Below are 23,946 nucleotides of genomic sequence, written 5' to 3' on the forward strand. Positions count from 1 at the left end.
AGTGAAGCAGGCAATTCAGACATTCAGACCATTTCTTCAACAAGGTCATTTGCTGATAAGGACGGACAACACCACAGTCATGTGGTATATCAACAAGCAGGGAGGCACACACTCATATCCTCTATGCCGGATGGCAATGGACCTGTGGAGTGTGGCCCTGAACCTCAACATTCAGCTCCAGGCCATATTTGTGCCAGGAAAAGAAAATATACTAGCAGACACCTTAAGCAGAACTACCACGGATGCCCACGAATGGATGCTGCATCCAAACATCTTCAAATCTATAACACAGAAATGGGGGCTACCAGAAATAGACCTGTTCGCATCCCCACACAACCACCAATTGAGGAAATTCTGCACAAGTACATACCACCCTCTTGCTTGGAAGGTGGACTCTCTATCCTTCAGTTGGGAAAACCTGACAGCATATGCATTCCCACCTCTTCCTTTGATGCACAAAGTGTTACTGAAGATCAAAGAAGATCACCCAAGGATCATCCTGATAGCTCCAGACTGGCCGAGGCAGCATTGGTACCCGCTACTGAGGAGTATGTCTCGGGCACACGCATGGCCTCTGCCTCTAGTTCCTTTACTGCTAACACAGAACAACTTCAAGATCCTACATCCAAACTTGAAAACTCTGCAGCTAGCTGCTTGGAATATTACATAAAACAAAATAACCCAGTTTTATCTCAGAAGGTTAAAGACATTATCCTGGAGGCTCGCAGACCCTCCACAAGGAAAACTTATTCAGCCAAATGGAAAAGATACCTCATTTGGAGCACAGCAAAAGGAGAAGATGTATCATTAGCAAACAAAGCCAACATCATGGAATATTTAGCAGAACTTTTTCACAATGGCCTGTCTTACTCCTCCATTAAGATTCATGCATCAGCAATTTCAGCAGAATACAACATGGATCCTCCAGTCTTCTCTCATCCTCTACTCAGGCAGTTTCTGAGAGGCAATAAAAATGTAAAGCCTCCAAGGAAGCCACCTTTGCCTACATGGGATCTTAACTTTGTGCTGGAGAAGTTAACACTTCCCCCTTTTGAACCAGCAGCAACAGCAGAATTACAGTTCTTATCTTGGAAAACTGCTTTCCTGCTTGCAATCACTTCAGCAAGAAGGGTTTCTGAATTACAGGCTTTAATGGCAGTACAGCCCTTCCTTATCTTCCATCAGGATAGAGTGTCCTTGAGAACTAATCCTACTTTTATGCCAAAGGTGGTCTCCAGAGTATCATTGAACCAAGCAATCCACCTACCAACATTCTTCCCCAACTCACAGAACAGGGGGGAAAGACTACTACATACTTTGGATGTGCACAGGCAATTGCGCTACTATCTGGACAGAACCAAGAACAATAGAAAAACTGACCAGCTTCTGGTAGCATATGCAACAGGAATGGAAGGAAAAGCAATTTCAAAACAGACAATCTCAAAATGGATAGGAAATTGCATTAGATTTTGTTACTCCTTTCATGGAAAGGCAACTCCAGAAAACATCAGACCTCACTCCACAAGGGCTACAGCCACTACTACAGCTTTCTTACGAGGAGTGGCTACCAAAGACATTTTAGAGGCTGCTACTTGGAGCTCCGTGCATACATTTGCCAAGCATTATAATCTACCTTTATATTCCAGATCCTGGGCAGGTTTTGCAACTGCTGTTTTGCAAGGGATCTTAGCTACACCATAATCATATTAGTGCCTCCTCCCCCAGTTTGGCTATGGTATTCTACCCATTTGTTAGGACTGCAGATGCATCCTTGAAGGACATAGTACAGTTTTGTACCTACCATAAATGTAGATGTCCGAGAGGTATGCATCTGCAGTCAGGATTACCCACCCTCCTTCCCCTCTGTGGTACTCCTAGGGTAATTGCCCATCTTAAGCTAGCTGGGGGAATCTATTATGGTGTATTTGTTTGTATATATGTATATACTTGTTTATTTGTGTTGCTCTCTACTGTTTGGAATCATTTGCATTTATCCAAATTTAGCCTTCCTAGAGGGCACCTGGCATCTGGGGCAAGAAACACTGAGGAAAATGGCATCGGCTGATGCCTTTATACCCAATCGACAGCAGCTATGACGTCGGGTGAAGTGCAACATCAGCCGAAGCCAGACCCAGACTTTGGAATCCGGCCGACCGAAGGGCTGCCTGAGGCAGGACAACCCATTTGTTAGGACTGCAGATGCATACCTCTCGGACATCTACATTTATGGTAGGTACAAAACTGTACTTTCCAGCTTTTGTGTTACATGCATATACTATATTTGGCAGGATGCACTTTTATATAGCTGTTTCTTGTCATACCCATTTGAGCAAATCTCACATTTTATAAAACTTTTTTGTTTAGTTGAAAGCCCTCAAACAAAAAAAAAAATCCCAAGTACCCCCTAAAACCTGTTAACTTAATACTAACAGACACAACAATTTGAATATTAAAATTTTACCGTCCTAATAGGAGCAAATTCCCAAACTGACAGCCACACTCATAGACTTGAGTTAACCTAAAAGAAAGGTTATCCATGCTAAGATCCACTGTGCAGCCTGTGCTTCTACTAAGTGCTAATTGGCTTTGTCTTATCTTTATAGCTCTGCCAGCGGGGAATACCCCTGAATGCTTTCAGAGAACATTGTCTGCCTTGGGAAAACCCTTGAATGCTTTTAGAGAACAGTATCTCCTATCCAGTTTCTCTTTTCTTTTTTCCTCAGCCAATCACTCTCTACCAGACTGTAGCCCGTTTCTCTTTATCAGATTGTTACCATGGAAACATGAAGACCAGCTTCAGAATTGTTACTGAGCATACCTGTATTTGCTAGAAAAAAGCCTCATAATATTCAGTACTCATCTCTCTTAAAACGTGTTACTAAGTCAGTCTAAGGTCTTTAATCCAGTCATTCCCCCATGCAAGAATGAGAAAAAGCACATTATTTTTTCTTTTGTCATGCTTTTTAACCAGGGTTTTTTTTTTTACATTGTAGTGCCTACATTTCTTAAAACTGAAGAAGAAGAAAGAGTGAAGGGAGAAAGAAAAGAAAAAAAAACAGCAGCAGCACTTGCTTACAGTCCCCATTGCACTTAAAAATAACTGAAAAACTTACTTATAGCATGTAAAGAAAGCCACATGCCACAACATTGATACTATTTAAGAAATAAAATCTTTATTTACAGTTAAATCCCCCCCAAAGCACTTTTCTGAACATTAATAACATGAAGTAGGGCATATGCTTTAGAGTCCCCCACAAGTCCAGCAAATTATGAAAAATTCCAATATTTCCAGATGTTCTTGTTCTATTTCACAAATATAATTATTGCATTGTAATCCCATATTAAGTTTCTGGTGTTATTACTGCTTATCTCTGAAATCCTGTGTCTGCTTCATTTCCAACATACTCTTGATTCTTCTAGTCAACTCTTGTGCTCCCTTCCTTCGCTCCAATATTTTCCATTGGAAATTTTGAAAAGGTTTCTGTCGTCTTTATTACCAGCATAACAAGAAACAGAATCTCCTATCTCACAGCTTGTTTTTTGTTGGACAAACTTTTGTATGTCCTCATTAGCATGTACTTCATCAAAAAATGATTTTGTCCCTCCAGGGAAGAATACCTCTAAGACAGTTGGGTACAGCAGTTTGAATCTCACACCTGCATCTTGACATTACCTGAATAGTGGAGTAAATTTGCTCCTCTTCTGTCTGTTGTACAATGAGTAGTCATTCTCCACAAACATTCTGCTGTCTCCGACTTTTAGTACTTTCTCCTTGCCCCACAATTTTGTCAGAATCAACTCCTTCTGCTGATAGGATTGCATCTTTACTATTAAAGGTCTGGGTTACTTTCTTATAGTCAGGTTTGGAAAATACACACAATGTACCCCTTCAACTAACAACTGCTGTGGAATACCAATCCAGTTGCTTATTTGTGCTTTCATAAAATTAATGCAGTCTGTTCCTTCCAGATTCTCTTGTATAGCTGAAATTCTCAGATTCTCCATATGTGTTCTGTCCTCAAATTCTATTATTTTTTGAAAAACTCATCCTGAGCAGTCTCGCATTCAGCTAGCCTTTTCTTCATTTCAGCCTCTGATTTTTGCAGCTTTATCATCTCTTCTGAATATCTGTTTAAAGTTTCTTTCATTTTTGCCAGCCTTTTTTGTGTTGATTTGCTCCATCAGTGTTTTATTTTAAGTTGCCTTATAATCTTCCTGTAGGTTATTGGAAGTCATGTCTGAAGGTTGCATTACTTTATGTTGAACAGCTGCAGAACTTTCCCTCTGTGTTTCTTCCTCACTTTTTGTAGATGATTTTCCAGGCCTTCTGTAGTTCTTTATTCCTGGCATCCAGGCAGTGCACTCCTAGCCAGTTACTGAAATGTCCTCATAAACACAAGTCTACCAGCCTTCTCTGCTTAGTTTCTGTTTTCTCACTGGGAGAGCTAGAAAATGAGCTATTACTCCAAGTGCAGTCATATTGGAAGTAGGAAAGTGTTTCTTTTGATAGCCCCTTAAAAGAATTTTCCTTTTACAAAACAATATCTAGGATGAAACAGGTGTTTCATTGGGAACATGTTAAAATACCAGTATCTTTTAAAACTATCATTTGCTACAACTGGAATTTCAACAACTTAGTCCTCCTCTTCCTGTTCTTTCACCATTTGAGGATGTTTTATTACAGTCTGTAATGTGCCTGAAGACAGCTTGCCAAACCCTAAGAAGGCAGATAATTTGCATAATGTTCTTCATTCTTACAAATTTTTATTGTCAAATCCCATATCTGACCCTGCAGTGATTTTCCTTTTTGGGAAATCCTGCTGTTGCTTACCATTTGCTAAATGCTGATCCCTCCCCTTCTGATATGGATGGAGAAGCTTTTGATAAATTTGTTAAAAAAAAAAATGTATTCTTCTATCATACTTTTTTTATAGAATTCTTCACATGTTAAATTTTTTGATTGTGGCTTTTGAGAGTATCAGGAGCATTACAGCTTCTTTTCCCTCTTCTGAAGAAAAAAAATCTTCCATGAATTTACTTATTGCTTCTGTATCTAAAGTCACCAGACACTCTTGCAGAGCAGCTGCTGCTGGAACTGTTATGAGATGGTTTGCATAGTTATGTCTTCAGAATTGCTACAGAATATTAAAGCTGAAGTTTTGAGTTCTCCTTTTAGACGGACTTGTTCTTTTTGGGCCATCCTGTTGCTGATGTCTTGAAAAACTGATGAGAGAGGACAACTGTCGGTGTCAGTGGAGTGGGAGGTAGCACACTCACCTTTGGTGCAGAAGACTGTCTGTTCTATTCCCACAACAGGTAGATGAGTTGACAACACTGGAGTGCAGCATAAGGTTGTGCTGCATTCCTGAATGCATCACCCCTCAGATGAGATATTAAACAGAGATCCCACCTACTTGAGTTGGTAGCTCAAGTGGAGGTAAAAGATCCCTTGGACCTATCAAAAGGGGAAATTCATCAATGCTGTGATCAAATTTCCCCTAGTAGTACAACTATTACTGCAAGTCTCCCTTCAGAGAGGCCACTTGCCTAGAGGGGCTAACTCTGTCAACAAAGGATAAATTAAAATTAAAAACTGATTCAAGGGGTTACTTCAGATGTTTCACCCTTCCCTCTCCAAGCACCATTTTATAAAAAGCAAAATAATCACTTACAGCAAACTTCTGGTAAGCCGACATTAAAAAAATAAAAAACAATGGCAAGGAGTTGCCTCCAGAACATGGACAGTCCAGTAAGCCTGAATGACTGTCTGCAGGTAGTACCTCCCCATCCCCACCCAAGCAAAACTATAAATCTCCCCAAAAATGTTGCTCTTTATTACCTTCATTCCTTGCCAACAGATAATCTTAGACAAATGAGTTCTGAGAGTGTTCTGTTACATATAAAAGTGACAGTAGAAGATTCATCCTCCATTTCTGGGAATTCCTCATCAGTCAGATCGAGCGTCTTTTTTTCCTGCCAGACATTTGGCATCTGCTGATTCAGGTATAGAAGCTGTCCCACATGTTCTTCGTGTTTCACTGTTGCAGTCATTACCTGTGGGTTATCCCTGCTGTGGTAGCCCTCGGTCAGCCCGAATACCAGAGTCGATGTTTATCCACTTTCTCTGACGGGAAAAGATTTCTATTCAGTAATGTTTCTGTTACTAAAGAAAGTAGCTTCATAGAAACTAGTCCTAAGTCTTTGCTTCCTCAGTTTAAGGACCCAAAGTTCAAAATGCAATCCCCTTCATGACCTGTTACCACTGATTACTCCTATCAGTTTTTTAGTAACTCTAGATTTAAAGACTGTTGATCACAGTCATATAGCTCCAGATTTCAAATGTTTCTTAATGTTTTCTTTGTCTGGATTATATTTTTAGATGTCCTGACTGAAATCACTGTTGCAGTATTCATTATGAATGGGTTATCACTGCTGAGGTCTGGCTAGGATACTAAAGCTTTACTTTCCCAGGACTGTGTGTCTGACATATGACCTTAACTTGTAAGTGTAGGTTATATAGGCAAATATACTAGATTAATTCCTCAGGCTATCTTGCCACCATCCCGAACACAGGTCACGCATCCATCAAACTGTTTGTCTTTTGGTCAATGGTACTGTTACTTCAAGTAAACATGTAAGCACCCTGTAAGGGAAAAAAAAACCTTCTTTTGCTTTTCTAAAGTGTTTCTGCTTACCAGTATAAGATGTTAGCTAGAAGAGTTAAGTGCAATAGACATATAGACTAACAGGACTACATGGCTTGTTGCATTTGCCAATCCTTTGTACCCAAGATGTTCTGATCCCATTTATCCTCTGTCAGTACATTTCTGGAGTCATAAACTCCTGGCCGACTCCATGATGGTGGATTCTGCTCTCCCAAATGTACCACTCCTGTTTGAAGAAGAAGCTTAAAAGACCAGAAGCTCATTTGACTCATTCAGGTTGCAGCAATATACCCTCTGAGGTTTCAGAACCTACATTAAACCCTGCTTCTCAGATGTCCTCTACAGAGATTTTGTTGGAAGCCAGTATGCCATGAAATACTCTTAGGACTGAAGACACCGTAGATAAAGCTGAATCACATATCTTTGTCTAAGAGGGTCCGGAGGGGATTATCCAGCTACTAGTTAGGGAGGCGATCTCAGGTAAACTTACTGAGGTATATCGGGGATCTCAACCACCATACCTAATTCAGGCAGATGTTATGCCAAAAAACTCAACCTGTAACAACTTATCTTCCTAGGGCGAAGGAATGGATAAACTTTTCTTAAGGCCTGTTTAGGACCATTATGACCCTGAAGCCACCATCTTTTTCTTCCCACCTTCCTCACCATTAACCCTTAAAAGGTTGCTCTGGATTCATCTCCTTTTGAAGAAGAGAAGGCTTCTGATTCAGATGAATGCCAGTCATATTCTTCTCACATGCACTCCACTAACCAAGTCCATTCAGAAGATGAAAATTCCATATCTCTGTGGAAGAAGCTTCTTTTGGAGAGAGATTAAACATGATGATACATTTTGGGGGGGGGGGAGTCTAGACAGATTGCAGAGGTTCAGAAAGGATGCTACAACCTCTTAGAAATGAGCACGCCTGCCCCTTCCCCTGTTCAGTGAGGCTGCCTTGGAGCCCTGTCAAGCCACCTCTGCTACCCCTGGCTCGCAACCTTCTGCCCCCAAAAGGCGAGAAAGATTTTATATAGTCCTTCATGATTTTTGAAACAATAATTTAAGATAATGTGCCAGACCTCTCTTCAGCATCTCTGTCTTCTGATCAACCTTCTTAGTTGCTCCCTAATGCCAAAGCCCTCCCTTCAGACAAGGATAGTAGGGCTATGGATAGTTGGGGTAAAAAGGTTTATACCTTATACTTTGACATTCAGGGCTATAAATTATCAAACCCAAGTGACCAAGTATTTGATAGTAATCGACCCACAAGGGACTGATTCAAAACAACAAAAGTTGTCTTTACTTAGTCATTCTACACAAGTACCCAGACACAACATTAAATGTAGTTATGATGCTGCAGAGGCCTTGTCCAGAGCAGATGTTCATCGTGCATACAGCTGCAGTCATAACAGATGGGTTCCCCTGCCGTCAGGCGGGTCCTCGGTCGGCCGAATTCCAAAGTCTAGGTCCGGCGTCGGTTGTCGTCGCTTCTTTCCTGACGTCAGTGCAACAGGGGTATAAAGGAACCAGCCGACGCCATTTTCTTCAGTCTTTCTTGCCGCGCGGTGCCCGAAGCAGAAGCAGTTCGCAAGTGCCGATCGGCCAGCTCCTGAAATTACGAAAATTTTGAAACCGAAGTCTTCTTGAAAGCAAAGTACCCCGTTGGGGAAACTTTTCTTGCCTCAGACCGATGTCAGACAAAGTTAATAATTGTATTTCATGTGGGAAGCAAATACCGCATAAGGATTTCCATTCCTTCTGTATACCTTGTTTAGGCCCAGACCACGACATCTCGGTCTGTCGCTTTTGTGCTACATTCAACAAACGCACCATTAAGCATCGGGCGGAGTTCGCCCAGCATTATTTTGGAAAAACATTTAACTATATTATGTCGTCAGATACTCCGACTCCAGTTCTATCTAAAAAACGCAAAGATAAGGACCAACACACGAGGTCCGCGGCCTCTACCGACACGACGCCAAAGCCGACTACATGTGGTCCGGTTCTCAGCGAGGCGCCTACGCAGCCCCTGACTACCAACGACACTTCATTGGCGGTGTCTCCTGTGCCCGAGGTCGCAGGCTCCTCGACCCACACCCCGACTACAGATACCGAAGCCACTCTTGGCGTTGAACCTCAAAATGTAGACAGGTCTACCTCCACTCAAGGTGTCTTCAGACCTTCCTCTTCTTTTTCCATCAAGGCTTTCACTAAGTCTAAAGCAGCCATGCACTCTAAGAGACAAGCTACACAGGGCCCATCTCCAGGCTCCATGCCTAAAAAACAGATGCTTAAAATGGCTGAGGATTTAATTACTCTTATCAGGGGTTCTCAACCCCCACCGGACAAAAGGCCCAGAGTGGAGGAAGAATCCCCCTCCTCTGATCAGGGCTCCATTATTTCAGAGCACTCTGATGATCAGGAACATTCTTACTCCCCTTTTGAAGACTCTGATGTGGAGGAGTCCATTCCTTCTGTATACCCCCCAGAGGATTACTCATTTGGGGAAACTTTGCATACCTTAAGGGAACACTTCCACTGGGAAGGCCAAGATTATTCAGATTCCAAGAAAAGGCTTAGGGAATTTCTCTTGCTACCTCAGCACAGGCCTCTGGCTATACCTCCTGTCTTGGACATCCTAGATGATGTTTACTCGGAGGCCTGCCTTAACCCGGACTCTCTGCCTCCAGCCCCAGTCAAGCCTGACATGTACTACAGGGTTCCTGACTCACACCAATTTCTATACAAAAGCCATGCTGCTGACCCAGAAACCATCTCACAGGGCCCCAAAGGAATTAAGGCCTCCACTGCTAAAAATCCATTACCTTCCTAGAGAGATTCCAGATCCTTAGAAAGGTGGGGAAAAAAAGGTATATACCTTGGCTACCTTAACCATGAGGGCCTTAAACTGTCAGTTCCATATGCTAAAATACCAACAGTTTTTGTTATCACAATTGAAAAGTAAAATGTCACAACCTGAACAACCAGACTTGAAGGAGTTGCAGGATTTGATGCATAATGCAGAACAAGTGGGTAAGCATACCTTACAATGTGGTTTTGATGCTCTAGAGGCCTCATGTAGAGCTGCTGTTACAGGATCAGTCATACGTAGACATGCCTGGCTCAAGGAACAAACCTTGCCTGATCATGTCAAAGCTAAATTACTAGATGCCCCTCTACAAAAGGATGTATTATTTGGTGCTAATGCTGAGGAGGTATTAAGGAAAATGGAGGAAAAGGCTAAATCAATGCAAACTGTGAAAGATTTTCTACAGGTACAACCCCCACGTTTCAGTAGAAATTGGCCTTCCAAAAATTGGTCCTTTCCAGCCACGGACAGACCCCAAAGAGGTAGATACAAGCGCCCGAGGGGCAGAGGACAATCCCAAGGATCTTTTAGAGGCAGACAATGGCAAGCTCCTACACAAAGAGCTGGTGAGGATAACTCGAAATCATTCAGAAAGCAAGCCCAATGACTTTCCCCTTTGCATGCCAAGCAAGACTCAAATGGCAGCCCCGTTAGGAGGAAAGCTGGCATTATTTTCAAAAAATTGACATATTGTCACAAAAGACAAATGGATCCTGGACATTATAAACAGAGGCTACAGATTCCATTTTCACACCCTTCCAAAAATGAGAGGCATGCCAAACCTGCCACACAATCAAAGGGCAGAGGCACAAAGGCAAATTACAGATCTCATAGACATGAAAGCTATTCAAGAGGTACCTACGCACGAACAAGGTCAAGGTTTTTATTCCAGACTATTCCTAGTACCAAGGAAGGGAAAAGATTGGAGACCTATTTTGGACCTATCCATCCTAAACACATTTCTACTCGTACCAAAATTCAAGATGCTCACTCTACAGCAGCTTCTTCCCATGCTGGGCAAGGAGTCTTGGCTGGTAACATTGGACCTCAAGGAGGCATACCTGCATGTCCCAGTCAGACAAAATTGCAGAAGATACCTCAGATTTCTTGCAGGTTCAACCCATTATCAATTCTCTGCATTGCCCTTTGGCTTATCTACTGCGCCCAGAGTATTCACGAAATGCTTGGCATCAGTAATTGCCGACTGCAGACTTCAAGGGATACAAATATATCCCTATTTGGACGACTGCCTGATCCAAGCGGACAGCAAGCACATTCTTCTGAAACATCTGGCTTATGTAATAATGTTGTTGAACTCTCTGGGATACACAGTCAACAAAAAGAGATCAAGGCTAATACCCTCTCGGAAGATAGTTTTCCTGGGTGCCAACTTGGACAGAAACACCCAGATGGCCTACCTCACGCCAGAGAAGCAGAGGCAACTAACTCAATACTTCAGAGCACTAGCAAATTGCACCAGGCTGACTGCAAGGAAAATCCTGCAGGCTCTGGGATTCATGGCATCTTGCATCTTACTAATCCCATGTGCAAAGCTGCATATGAGGAAACTTCAATGGTACCTGAAAAACCTATGGTCTCAACACAGCCACAGTTTGGAAACAATAATACCATGTCTACAAAAGGAATTTGTGTGGTGGGCTCAAGCATGCCAAACAAACACAGGTCTTCCATTCAGCAAGCCTCAAGCAAATCAAGTCATCACAACAGACGCCTCGGACTACGCCTGGGGGGCGCACATGACAGATCGGTGCATTCAGGGCAAATGGTCCCAAAAAGAAAAGCACCTTCACATCAATCAAAAGGAAATGCTAGCAGTAATAAATGCTATTATAGCTTTCAAGGACCTTCTGCAACCAGGTCAACTATTGATAAGAACGGACAACACCACAGTTAATGTGGTACACAAACAAACAGGGAGGAACACATTCATACCCCCTATGCAGACTGGCCATGTCACTTTGGAACATGGCCATGGACTTACAAATTGAACTACAAGCACAGTACTTGCCAGGCAAGGAAAACACGCTGGCAGACAACCTAAGCAGAAATATGACAGATCCACACGAATGGAAGTTGCATCCAAAAGTTTTTACAGAAATAATCCAAGCATAGGGAAGGCCAGACATAGATCTCTTTGCCTCCCACAAAAATCACCAATTGACAAAATTCTGCTCAAGGATTTTCCATCCAAAGGCCTGGAGAGTGGACGCTCTCTCAGTTGGACATCAATGACAGTTTATGCCTTTCCACCTCTTCCTCTGCTGCTCAAAGTTCTATTGAAAACCAGAGCAGACAGACCAAAGATGATTCTCATTGCTCCAGACTGGCCAAGACAACACTGGTACCCACTCCTGAGGAGCCTGACGCATTCTCCACCATGGATCCTGCCTCTAATGCCTCTTCTGACTCAGCACAGCTTCAAAACTCTTCACAGCCAGCTAAAAACACTCAATCTAGCCGCATGGAAGATTCCTTAGCATCACAACAGACCCTACTCTCCAAGGAGGTGCAGGATGTCATTTTGGAGGCCAGAAGGCCGTCAACTAGAAAAGCTTACTCCGCAAAATGGAAACGGTTTTGTGTCTGGAATGAGAAAAAGGGCCAGGATCCTGGAAAACTGAATTTACCTCAGATACTACAGTATCTAGCTGAGCTGCTAAGCAGTGGACTTTCTTTCTCCCCCATCAAAATCCATGCCTCAGCCATTTCTGCAGAATACAACACTGATCCACCCTTATTCTCTCACCCTCTCTTAAGACAGTTCCTCAGAGGGGCTAAGAATCTAAGACCCCCAAGGAAACAACCAATACCTGCTTGGGATCTCAATTTCATTCTGGAAAAACTGACCTTGCCTCCCTTTGAGCCAGCTGCCTCATCAGATTTGCAATATTTGTCCTGGAAAACAGCTTTCCTTCTGGCTATTACCTCATCTCGTAGAGTTTCAGAACTACAAGCTCTCATGGCTGTGCAGCCTTTTATCATCTTCCATCAGGACAGAGTTTCCTTACGAACCAACCTGTCCTTTATGCCTAAAGTGGTATCCAGGGTAGCTTTGAATCAGGCCATACACTTACCTACCTTTTATCCTAATCCTCAAAACAAAGGGGAGAGATTACTACATTCCTTGGACATCCACAGACAACTGCGTTATTATTTGGACAGAACAAAGCATTTCAGAAAATCAGAACAGCTCTTTGTGTCCTATGCTGTAGGAGCTCAAGGAAAGCCAATTTTCAAACAGACAATTTCAAAATGGATAGCCCACTGCATACGCTTTTGCTATTCTTTTCATGGCAAAACTGTACCTACAGGCATCAGATCTCACTCCACAAGGGCCACAGCTACCTCTGCAGCTTTCCTCAGAGGAGTTCCTACCAAAGATATTTTGGAAGCAGCCACTTGGAGTTCTGTGCATACCTTCTCCAAGCACTACCACCTACCATTATACTCCAAACCTAGAGCAGGCTTTGCCACTGCAGTTTTGCAGGGCATCCTGGCTCCTCATAGTTCCACCTAGTGCCTTCCACCCCTTTCTTAGCTTTGGGATTCTACCCATCTGTTATGACTGCAGCTGTATGCACGATGAACATAGTACAGTTTTGTACCTACCATAAATGTAGATGTTCGAGTGCTAATACAGCTGCAGTCCAGGTTTCCCTCCCACCTTCCCCTCTAGGGGTATTCTTTTATGGTGTATTTGCTTGCAACTACTGTCTTTTGATTATATTGCATTGTGTTATTACATTATTTTATGTATTGCCTTCTTTCTGGGGGCACCTGACATCTGGTGCAAGAAAGACTGAAGAAAATGGCGTTGGCTGATTCTTTTATACCCCTGTCGCACTGACGTCAGGGAAGAAGCGATGACAACCGACGCCGGACCTAGACTTTGGAATTCGGCCGACCGAGGATCCGCCTGACGGCAGGAGAACCCATCTGTTATGACTGCAACTGTATTAGCACTCGAACATCTTCATTTATGGTAGGTACAAAACTATACTTTCTTGTGCTTCTAACAAATAAGGTTACACAGTAAAGTTATTATGCCTAGTTGGTTTCAGAATACATTAGTTTTTATAATGTGAAGTACAACTAGACCTTTACTGCTGTGTCTAAAGCACATTCTACTAGAACATGACTGTGTCTCGAGCATTCTTTATAATGTGTGCCTTGGTGGTGATTGTGTGGCTGCAATATGTCTCTTTCTAAATACTTTTGTAAAACACTACAATTAGATGCAAGCTGTAAGTCTAGGTCATTTTATGAGACCAAATGATGGCACCTAGAAGGACAAATTGGAGACAGTTTCCTAAAGATATTGAAGAGGATGGACCAGACTGTGCCAGATAAGAAAGATGTGGATCTACCATAACAGTAGAGCTGAAGTAGTTAACTTCATTTGATCAGCAACCTGTGGATATCTGATCAGTCCTCGGTTCCGAGCCGGCAACTTTCCAAGCTAAAAGATCCGAGCTCTCAGCTCCTCCCCCTTACCCATAATGCCCTGCTTACCTCCCTCCAGTCCTCAGATCTCATTTGCCGCGGCTTCTGACAGCTTTAAGCGACAAGCTCTTGGATTTGGGTGAGAGTTTCAAGATCTTTTAAAAACATTAAAACTATTTCTTAAGAATTTTTGTGTGTTGAGTGAGTGTAGTAAGCCCTTAGTTTTCTATCTATATATTTTTCTCGTTTTTTTTGTGGTAAATTTACTGTTAAATTTAATTTCTTCCCTCCCCTTTACTGTGTGTGTGTGGTCATGCGATGGCTGAAGGGCCTAAAGCCATTTTTTCTAAATGCACTGAGTGTGGCCATAAGCTGTCCCCAGCGGATGGCCACACTCTGCATTCTCTGCCTAGGGGTAGCCCACTTGTCTTCTGGCTGCCAAGTGTGTGCAGCCTTCAACCCCCGGGCTGTTAGGGATAGGAGGAATAAGTTAATCCTGGCGGGGCTTTTGCCCATGGATTCGTCTTCCTCCTCTCCCTCTAAGGCATCAGCTGCGGCTGTCCTGCCTTCAGTTCGCCCTCCCCTGACTGGGGCTCTCCCTCTGTGTCTCAGGGAGAGGGGGACTCTTCTACAAGAGAGAAGAGGCACAGGGACAAAGAGCGGCATAAAAGCCATAAGAGGCGGGCAGAGTCTCATTCCTCTGCTTCGCCAGCAAATGTAGTTAGCCCTCCCAGGAGGGTCTCCAGATCCTTCACCCTCTCGGCTCCGTTCCCCCCCGCTTTTCTCCGGAGCTGGAGGAGGAGTACCGGTGTCCCTCTAGGTCATCGAGGCAGCCTTCCCGGCCCGCTTCGGTGACCTCTTTGAGGTCCACCAGAAGCATGTCTGACACTGATTTGGACCGGATGATGCGTCGATTCTTGCAGGCCCAGATGCAGATGGAGGTGCTCCTGCCCCCCCCCCCCTCCGGGGGGTCCTCGGCCACTTTCTTTGCCCCAATTGCTCCTTCTCCGATTCGCTATTGGATTTCGGAGTCTTTGGATCTGAGCCGTCTCGTTCCCGGGGAGTCGTCGGCGCCAACAGTGGTGGCTATTTCACTGACCTTACCCTCGAGCGTGTCGGATCCGAGCTCTCGGGGCCAAGAGCCGAGTTTCGGATCTGCAGGGGTGAGTGTATCTTCGGCTCTGTTTCGGTCGGAGAAGACTCCCCTTTAGGGTCCGATCGCATCGGCTCCGACACCGGTCCTTGCATCGGAACCGAGGAGGCTGCTCTCGGAGCCAGGGGAGAGTGGTTTGCCCTCGGCTTTTGATGTAGTGGAGAGGGTTCTGTCAAGGAGTTCCAGGTCCCCATTCCGGGCTATGGATCCACCCGTCACTCCCGCGCATTTGGGCCGATCTTCCATCGTCCGGCCCCAGGGACAGCCTGTGTCGGTGCTCCGGTTGGTTCCCATAGGGGAACAGGACCCCGCTGGTGAGCCCTCCTCGGGCAGTCCCCATGAGGAGGCCCCTCACAAACGAAAGTGCAAAAGGAGGCACTTGGACTCCCCTGAGTCCCTCACTAAGGACACAGACTTAGAGGAAGGGGAAGGTTCCCCAAGGTCACCCCCTGAAGACATCTCCTTTGGAGACATTATGGAAATGCTACATATCAGAGGGTGTTCTTCCCAAAAACCTTCCTCTGATGAGTCTGTATTACGACATTATGGAAATGCTACATATCAGAGGGTGGTCTGCCCAAAAACCTTCCTCTGATGAGTCTGTATTTCTGGAGGCATTTGACGCAGGCCCATCTACCTCTTGGGTGTCCCCCCCGGCTGATCCCCTGGTAGACTTGATTACTACCAGGGCTTGGAAGGAGCCGGACACCGTGGAGCCAATCCCTAGAAGACCAGACAAAATACTCAGTCCCCCTCTTGACAGACAGGCGTGGAATAAAGGTTCCCTGGTAGATGCCATGGTGGTGGCGGCTGCCACTAAGAAGGAACTAGCACAGGAAAGTTCCTCAGTCCATCCTCCTGATAAGGAATGTCGGACGATGGACCGTATTGGAAAGTGGATGTTTGCTTCAGCTATCATTTCTATAAGGGTGCTGAATTACCTGGCACACATCAGGCTCCAGCGGGACTTGATAAAAGAATACGCTGGAGCTCCCCCAGAGTCCATGGCAGCCGAGGACAAACGGACCTTCTCGGCTCGCATGGCCACTCTAAAGTCAATTTCTAATACTTCCATGCAGCTCCTCTCCCATGCCACGGAGGGAGCGGCTAGAGCCAGCGGAGCAGGGATCGCCTTGCGGCGCCACGCCTGGCTTCGCCTTTGTGAAACCCTTTAAGGCGTCCTTTGCGAATGCTCCCTTTGACGGTTCTACGCTATTCGGCAAAACCGTCTGCGACACGCTGCTCCAGAGCAAGAAAGACGGGAAGACCCTGTCTGCCGTCGGGATCCGCTTCTCTAATCCTCAAAGGTCCTTCTCAAGGAACCAGAGAGGACAGAAGAAGGTGTGGTTCCGGAAGTCCCAGCAGTCCCTTCCTGCTCCGGACCCTTTGTCCTTCAGAGGCAGAGGAGGACAAGGTTGACGCCGGCCCAGAGGCAGGGGGAGGGCGAAGAATTTCGGTTCCAGAGAACCTTTCTCAGACCGGCCCGCGCAGCAGCCCTGAGGGCTTGCCCAGCTGTCCCTCTCTGGAGGCAGTCGGGGGACGTTTTTTGGAGCACCTACAAAGTTGGGAGTCCATAACTACAGATCGTTGGTGCTCCGAATAATATCCAGAGGCTACACTATTCCTTTTCTATATCTTCCCCCTCTAACCAAAAAACTTATTTGCACTGCAAGTCGTTTGTTTTTTAACAAAATCTTATTAGATTTTTTTATCATGGTATCAATTAATATATTTGATTAATTGTGCTAGTCACATGATGTCTTTGTGATGTATTTAAAGACCTTTGTATGAAGTATTACTAGATCTGTTGAAGTCCTAGTGACGAAAGCGCTTATCACTTTTGTTTTAAAGTCTGTTTTAACGTGGTTACTGAATAAAATCGGTTATTTGTGGACAGATGGACTTGTTATTGGCTATCCTGCAGCTTCTTTTATGATTTTGGTTGTGCTTCGCTGTAGGAGGTGTTTGTTTCTTTTGACTTTGAATATCCAGAGGCTACACTATTCCTTTTCTATATCTTCCCCCTCTAACGAAGCGCCTTCCCGATGTCCCACCCGATCAAAGGAAGGCGGCGGCTTCAGAAATATCGAAGTTGCTAGAAAAACGGGCCATCCAGCACGTCCCCCAGAGCAGTCCAGATTAGGCAATTACTCCTGGTTCTTTATGGTGCCAAAAAAGATGGGGGACTTGAGGCCAATTCTGGACCTGTCATCTCTAAACCTGTTCGTTGCCAAAGAGAAATTCCGGATGGTCACTCTGCAATCTGTTCTCCCTCTCCTACAGAACGACTGGATGTGCTCCATAGACCTCAAGGATGCGTACTACCACATTCTCATGGACAGACGGTCCAGGAGGTTTCTCCGCTTTCGGCTAGGAGCCAGTCACTTTCAGTTCAGTGTTCTCCCATTCGGCCTCACCACAGCCCCCAGGGTGTTCACCAAGGTCATGGCAGTTGTAGCAGCCCACCTGAGACTTCAGGGAATTCAGGTCTTTCCGTACCTGGACGATTGGCTCCTCACCGCCCCCACCAGGCATCTGTTTTGCTCCGCCAGGGATTACTCCCTAGCCTTGGCCCAGCGTTTAGGCATTACCATAAATTTTCAGAAGTCGTCTCTTCATCCTGTGCAAGTTCTGGATTTTATAGGGGCCAGTATAAATACGCACCAGGCCAAAGCCTTTCTAACAGTGGACAAGTTGCGCAACTTGTCAGTACACATAATGGTGCTCCTACAGTCTCCAGCCCCACCTGCAGAGTTGGTCCTGAGAGCCCTGGGCTCCATGGCGGCAGCCATCAGCCTGTCACCTCTAGCACGATTGCATATGAGAGTCCTACAATGGACTTTTCAGGTTCAATGGTCTCTCCTACTCCACCCATTGGAGTCTCCAATTCCCCTGAGCAGGGTTTGCAGGAACTCCCTTCTTTGGTGGCTCCATTCCTGAGAGCTGCAGGAAGGGAGACTGTTTGTGATGCCTCAACCTCAAGCCACGCTGACCACGGACGCTTCTCGCCTCGGGTGGTGGGGGCATTCTGTGGGCAGAACCATCCAAGGCACGTGGACTCCCTTAGAGACCGTTCTGCATATCAGTGTCCTGGAGATGAGGGCAGTGCTTCTGGCGTTGCAAGCCCTTCAAGACCTTCTTCCTCTAGGGACTATTGCAATTCAGACAGACAACATGGCTGTAGTCTGGTACATCAACAAACAGGGAGGAACCAGATCTTACCGTCTTTGTCGAGAGGCTATGAGACTTTGGGACTGGGCGATTTTCACCAACTGCTTTCTGGTAGCAACGCATATTCCGGGTCGGGCCAACATTCTAGCGGACAAGCTGAGTCGCTCTATCCTCACACCTTACGAGTGGTCTCTAAACCCATCGGTAGCGAATCAGATCTTCCTCAGATGGGGTCAACCTTGCTGCGATCTTTTTGCTTCTCCTTCAAACACAAAATGCAGCGAGTTTTTTGCTCTGATTCCCCCAACAGGGGAGAGCCCCAAAGATGCTCTGGTTCATGCTTGGCCCCCCGGTCTCTTTTATGCTTATCCTCCTCTTCCGCTAATGACATAATTTCTGCAGAAAGCTCATCGATTGGGGAGCAAGATAATCCTCATAGCCTCATTCTGGCCTCGCCAGATCTGGTTCCCTTACCTGCGGTCTCACAGTGTAGTTCCTCCTTGGATCTTGGATCCCATTCCGGATCTGATCTCTCATCCTGTGGGATTTCAGCCCCCAAACCTGGGCGACCTCAAGCTCACGGCTTGGTTGATCCAGTTCCACTAATAGCAAGGACTCCCGGTATCTCGTCTCCCGTAAACTCTATTCTGGTAGCGGCACATAAACCTTCTACCAGAAAGATCTACAGAAGTAAATGGAAGCGTTTTTCCATCTGGGCCAAAAATAGGGATTTAGATCCTTTTACTGCTCCCATTCCAATGGTTCTGGAATTCTTGTCCCATATCTTTTACAAAGGAGCTAGTGCTTCTACAGTCAAAGTCCAAATGGCAGCTATTTCCCATTTCCACATAGGGGATAACCCTGGCCCCTTAGCGTCCGCTAAGATATGCAAAACTTTTTTGAAGGGTACCTTTCTGTTGAAACCTCCGGTCAAGAATGCGGTTCCACCATGGGACTTAACCTTGGTTCTTCAGGCATTGACTGGCCCACCCTTTGAACCGGCTGCTTCGGTTGAGTTAAAATGTTTATCTTGGAAAACGGCCTTCCTGATTGCAATTACTTCAGCCAGGAGAGTATCTGAGCTTCAAGCCCTTTGTATGAAACCCCTGTATCTAGTCTTCCATAAGGACAGAGTGTCTCTCAGGACTAACCCTTCTTTCTTGCCTAAGGTGGCCTCCGAATCTAATATCAACCAATCCATTAATTTGCCTGTGTTCTTCCCCAACTTTCAGAACAAAGGGGAATACAGATTGCACTTATTGGATGTGCACAGACAGTTGCATTTTTACTTGCACAGGACAGCCAGTACTAGGAAATCTAATCAACTTTTTGTGTCTTTTGGCAAGCCTATTACCAAAGTTACCTTGGGCAGATGGATATCACAATGCATCGTGCACGCTTACTTAGCCTCTGGCCAGCCTGAACCCTTAGGGGTCCATGCCCATTCTACCCGGTCTATGGCTACTTCTGCAGCATTCTCGAGAGTTCCTGTAGACGACATCTGCTCAGCAGCTACTTGGTCCTCTTCTCATACCTTCATTTCTCATTACAAGTTGGATCTGATATCCAGGAGTAGGGCATCATTTGGCTCCGCAGTGCTCTGGAATATCCTTCCTTGAGGTCCGCCCAAGGTTTTAGGTAGCTGGGGACTCTGTCCCACAGGTTGCTGTTCAAATGAAGTTAACTACTTCAGATAAAGAAGTTATGTACTCACCATAACGTTCCATCTGAGTAGGTAACTTCATTTGTCTGCAACCGACCCCCCCCCTTCCCCCTAACCAGTTTCATTGTTATTTCTATGATGCAAGGTTTCACCTTGTCTTGCATTAGGCTAGTGTTCCTCATTCGAAGGTCTTAGTCTGTTTTTTGTTTTAGGCAGACTTGATCTGAGGACTGGAGGGAGGTAGCAGGGCATTATGGGTAATGGGGAGGAGCTGAGAGCTCGGATCTTTTAGCTTGGAAAGCTGCTGTCTCGGATCTGAGGACGGATCCGATACCCACAGGTTGCAGACAAATGAAGTTACCTACTCAGATGGAACGTTATGGTGAGTACATAACTTATTTTTCTTCACAAGTCGTGGTCGTCTTCAACATACTTGCCATCATTCCCCCTCCATCTTGGTAGATGGGGTGTGTAGTAGGATCCATGTTTGAAATTTAATTATTACAGAGGCATAGCTGGTTCATGTAGCTCCTGGTGCCTGATCCTTATGTAGTACCTTACCCTGTCAGCTCTTAAGTGAAGACCAAAAAAATAGTCTATAATCGGGTACTTGGTACTCCTGAATTGTATGAGCAAAAAAAAGCTGCTCTTGCTATATTTGTGCATTTCTGACAAGCACATGCTGCAGTTTATGCACAAGAAACACAGAATGCTAAAGCATGCAAGTTATACAAAAAAAAAAACATAAAACAAAAAATTTGGTTTAAACCATAGCAAACTGCAATGTTGCTACAGTTTAGAAAGTGCTCAGCTTTGTCCACAAATGCAATACCAACATTAAAATGCCAGTGTGTACTATTAGTAAAGAGCAATCAAGATTAGCTGTTCACACCCTTAATTATTTTGCACCCAGGGTGGCTGCTACCTTCTCCCCACCCTAGATATGCTGTTGAGTTATTATGGATACACATGCATTTGTTGTGTCTGTGTTCTGCTTTTGAGCAGCGCACTGTAGATCTAGAGAGACTGTAGAGTGTTAGTAAGGTGTGGGGGGGGGGGGGTAGAGCCTGGAAAGTTTCAGTTGCCAAGCCTGGGACCTGTGGCCCATGCCCTAAAAGTGTTTAATTAGATAGACTGCGTCCATGCAGTTCTGTCATTATGATAAGTACATTGCTTTCATTTATACTAGAAGTATGCATGTCTTTGGTAACAGTTTTCCCACCCTTTCATCTTCCTGTCAGTGTCTGGGGTGGTCAGCCAGTTCCCTGCATTTTTGGTCACCTTACTTGCAGACACTGGTACCTTGTATCCTTCATGGCCTTTTTTTGCTTTATTTACCCGAACCGTTATTCAGAAAGGTTTGTTTACATTATGCCAACAAAGAACTGGAGAGATGAGAGCAGAGCAGTATTATGGGGGCATTAGGATACAGCAATTACTTGTTGAAGTTCTAAGCACCAAGCAGGCTTCATGCTCTCTGCTCACCTTCGTACAGGTTACTCACAGTGAATGCATGTCCTTCTAATCTGTTATTACAGTAATTCATAACTTTCTTTTCAGTGACAAGCCCAGGTTTCTGTAGGGTTAGAAAGAAGAGAAGATAAAGATTAAGAGCATGTGGTTACTATACTTGTTTGAGTGGAGGGCTGGTACAATAATTGCTGAACTAATGTTCATTTCTGGTGACCAGGCATAGCAACAAATACACTGTATTATTCAGAGGATAGAGTATGACAGGGAGTCCTGTGACATGCCTAATCCCTGGGATAAGATTAGAACATATTTCATGGACTCTGCTCTGTCCTCGGCCTTCTATTGATGCATCAGTCCCTTTCCCTGCCTTGCCCGAGTGCTGTTATTTTCAGCCAGCTAGGACACTTACTGAAAGCTACGGCACCATTCCCCAAAAGGGGCACTCTCTGCCATTAATGCGATCAGGAGGATGGCACTAATTGTCAATGAAAGGGACTCGGACGTGCCATGGAATGAGGTCTTGGAAATATGAAGTGCATTAAGTAAAGGGGAAAAATAAGCAACTTTGTAACCATGAAGTACTGTAGGTTTAGGTAAGCTTTTATTCTGTCTCGCCATCCTTTTTAATTGTTAATGTCCTCCCTGCCCTCCATTCTTTTAATATTATTATATGCCTGTTCTGAAACAAAAAGTAATGTGTGTGTGTGTGTGTTAGTATTACTTCTTCTGATTTGTTTTAATTTTTTATTTATTTATTTATAGGCCCTAAACCAAAGGTTTCTGAGGATGACTTTCAGGACTTACTATCACAGCAAGGCTTTTCTTCAAGACTGGATAAAAAAGGACCAAAGACAATTGCAGAAATGCGAAAGCAAGATCTAATTAAAGATATGGATCCCCAGAAGCTAAAGGTCTGAGTAAACAGTAACTTGAGTTAGATGTTGATGCTATGGTTCTTACTAGAACTTGAATGTGTGGCTTAGAGTGGGAAGAGGCCTCTCTGCCAGCTGAGTTCCCATGTGAAAGTGACAATACAGAGCAGATATATTGTTTTAATTTCCTTCTTGAACACTTTTAATGTCTGTACACAAGTGCCATAGTCAGTGTTACATGGCATGTACTTTTTACCTTCTGCATTATCTGTTTTAAACTAATTAACTGGATATCTTACTTAGCGTTTATTGAAACATGGCTCTTTCCTTAAATTTGTGTGGGTATTAGTATGATTTAGAGTTTTTGCATGCTGTGCTTCCTTTTGACTTTAGTTTGCTGTTGATTTGAAGATGAGCTTGGTAGCATGGTACTGAGCAATAAAAATGTGATGTTTTTATTTACTTAGCAGGTACCTATTTCAAGGATATGAATGGAGCACTTTTTGCTTAAAGCTTTTTCTTCTCAGAGATGTAAAGTATGCAGAGACTGGTAAAAGTGAGGCTAGGACATCAAGATGTTTCTCATTTGCATAACTGTGATATATTGCAAGGCAATACGTTGAAAAAAAATTAAACAGAATTCCATGGTTAATATTGACAAATGGGATTTTATTGATGACTTAGTCAGACTTGGTTACTTACTTTGTGATGGTGCTAAGTAAGCATATGCCTTTGAAATAACTTCAGATGATCACATAGTTCAGTGTAGAATTCTTAGCAACTGTTGACCGAGTTTTACATACTAGATTTGAGATCATTTGTAATGGGCGGCCACGGTGGTGCAGTAGTTACCATTACCGCCTCACAGCTAGAGGTTCTCCGGTTCGATCCTCGGCTGGGATGCCTTTTGTGTGGAGTCTGCATGTCGTCCCTGTGGTCACATGGGTTTCCTCCGGGTGCTCCGGTTTCCTCCCACATCCCAAAGACATGCTGTAGGTGGATTGGACACACTAAATTGGCCCTAGGCCTGAGTGCGTGCATCTGTGTGCCTTCTGTGGAAGGTTTTGCGCCGGGCTGGCATCTCCACACCGTAAAACTCCACTGCCAATCATGAGCAGACAGTGATCCGCTGTGGCGACCTCTAACCAGGAAAAGCCAGAAGAAGAAGAAGATTTGAGATAATTTGTAGAAAGGCCTTATACAGTACTCTCCCCAGGAGTTTAGAAGTCTCATTGCTGCTGTTCAAGCATTTAATTGAAACTTTGTTACAATATGGATCTTTACTTTGGAGGGCATACAAGAAAACAGTTACACTGAGTAAGATGTATTGAATATTCATGACAGAAATTATTGGGTATGAGTGAATACTTTTTAAGTAATAATTTTTAACTTTACAGTTAATTACTTTTTCAGACTGGTTTATACTCAAGTTTTAGAGAGTGGAGGCTGATTTTAATTTGGGCATGAAAAGTGTAAATACTGAGTTTCTTGAAGAAATGTTCTGATGTACAAGCTTCAGAACATTATAAAGATTGAGGAGGGGAATGGCATGCTAAAGGGAATATTGGCATAATGAGATAATTGTTTCAACCTAGTATTCCTTGCTGGTAGCCAT

The 23,946-nt window shown here is 44.3% G+C and overlaps 1 protein-coding gene across 2 annotated transcripts in view; it reads left to right on the forward strand.

Moving 5' to 3' along the window:
• GAK (cyclin G associated kinase) overlaps nt 1–23,946 on the forward strand; it is a 2,484,892-nt gene that overhangs the window by 2,235,877 nt on the left and 225,069 nt on the right. For both annotated transcript variants that reach the window (XM_044060934.1, XM_044060933.1), the window contains one exon: nt 22,222–22,370. In XM_044060934.1, coding sequence (XP_043916869.1) covers nt 22,222–22,370 — 149 coding nt within the window. The remainder of the gene's footprint in view (nt 1–22,221; nt 22,371–23,946) is intronic.

This window comes from Protopterus annectens, chromosome 2.part0, assembly GCF_019279795.1.
Source record: "Protopterus annectens isolate FY-2018-M chromosome 2.part0, PAN1.0, whole genome shotgun sequence".
NCBI classification, from domain to species: domain Eukaryota; kingdom Metazoa; phylum Chordata; order Ceratodontiformes; family Protopteridae; genus Protopterus; species Protopterus annectens.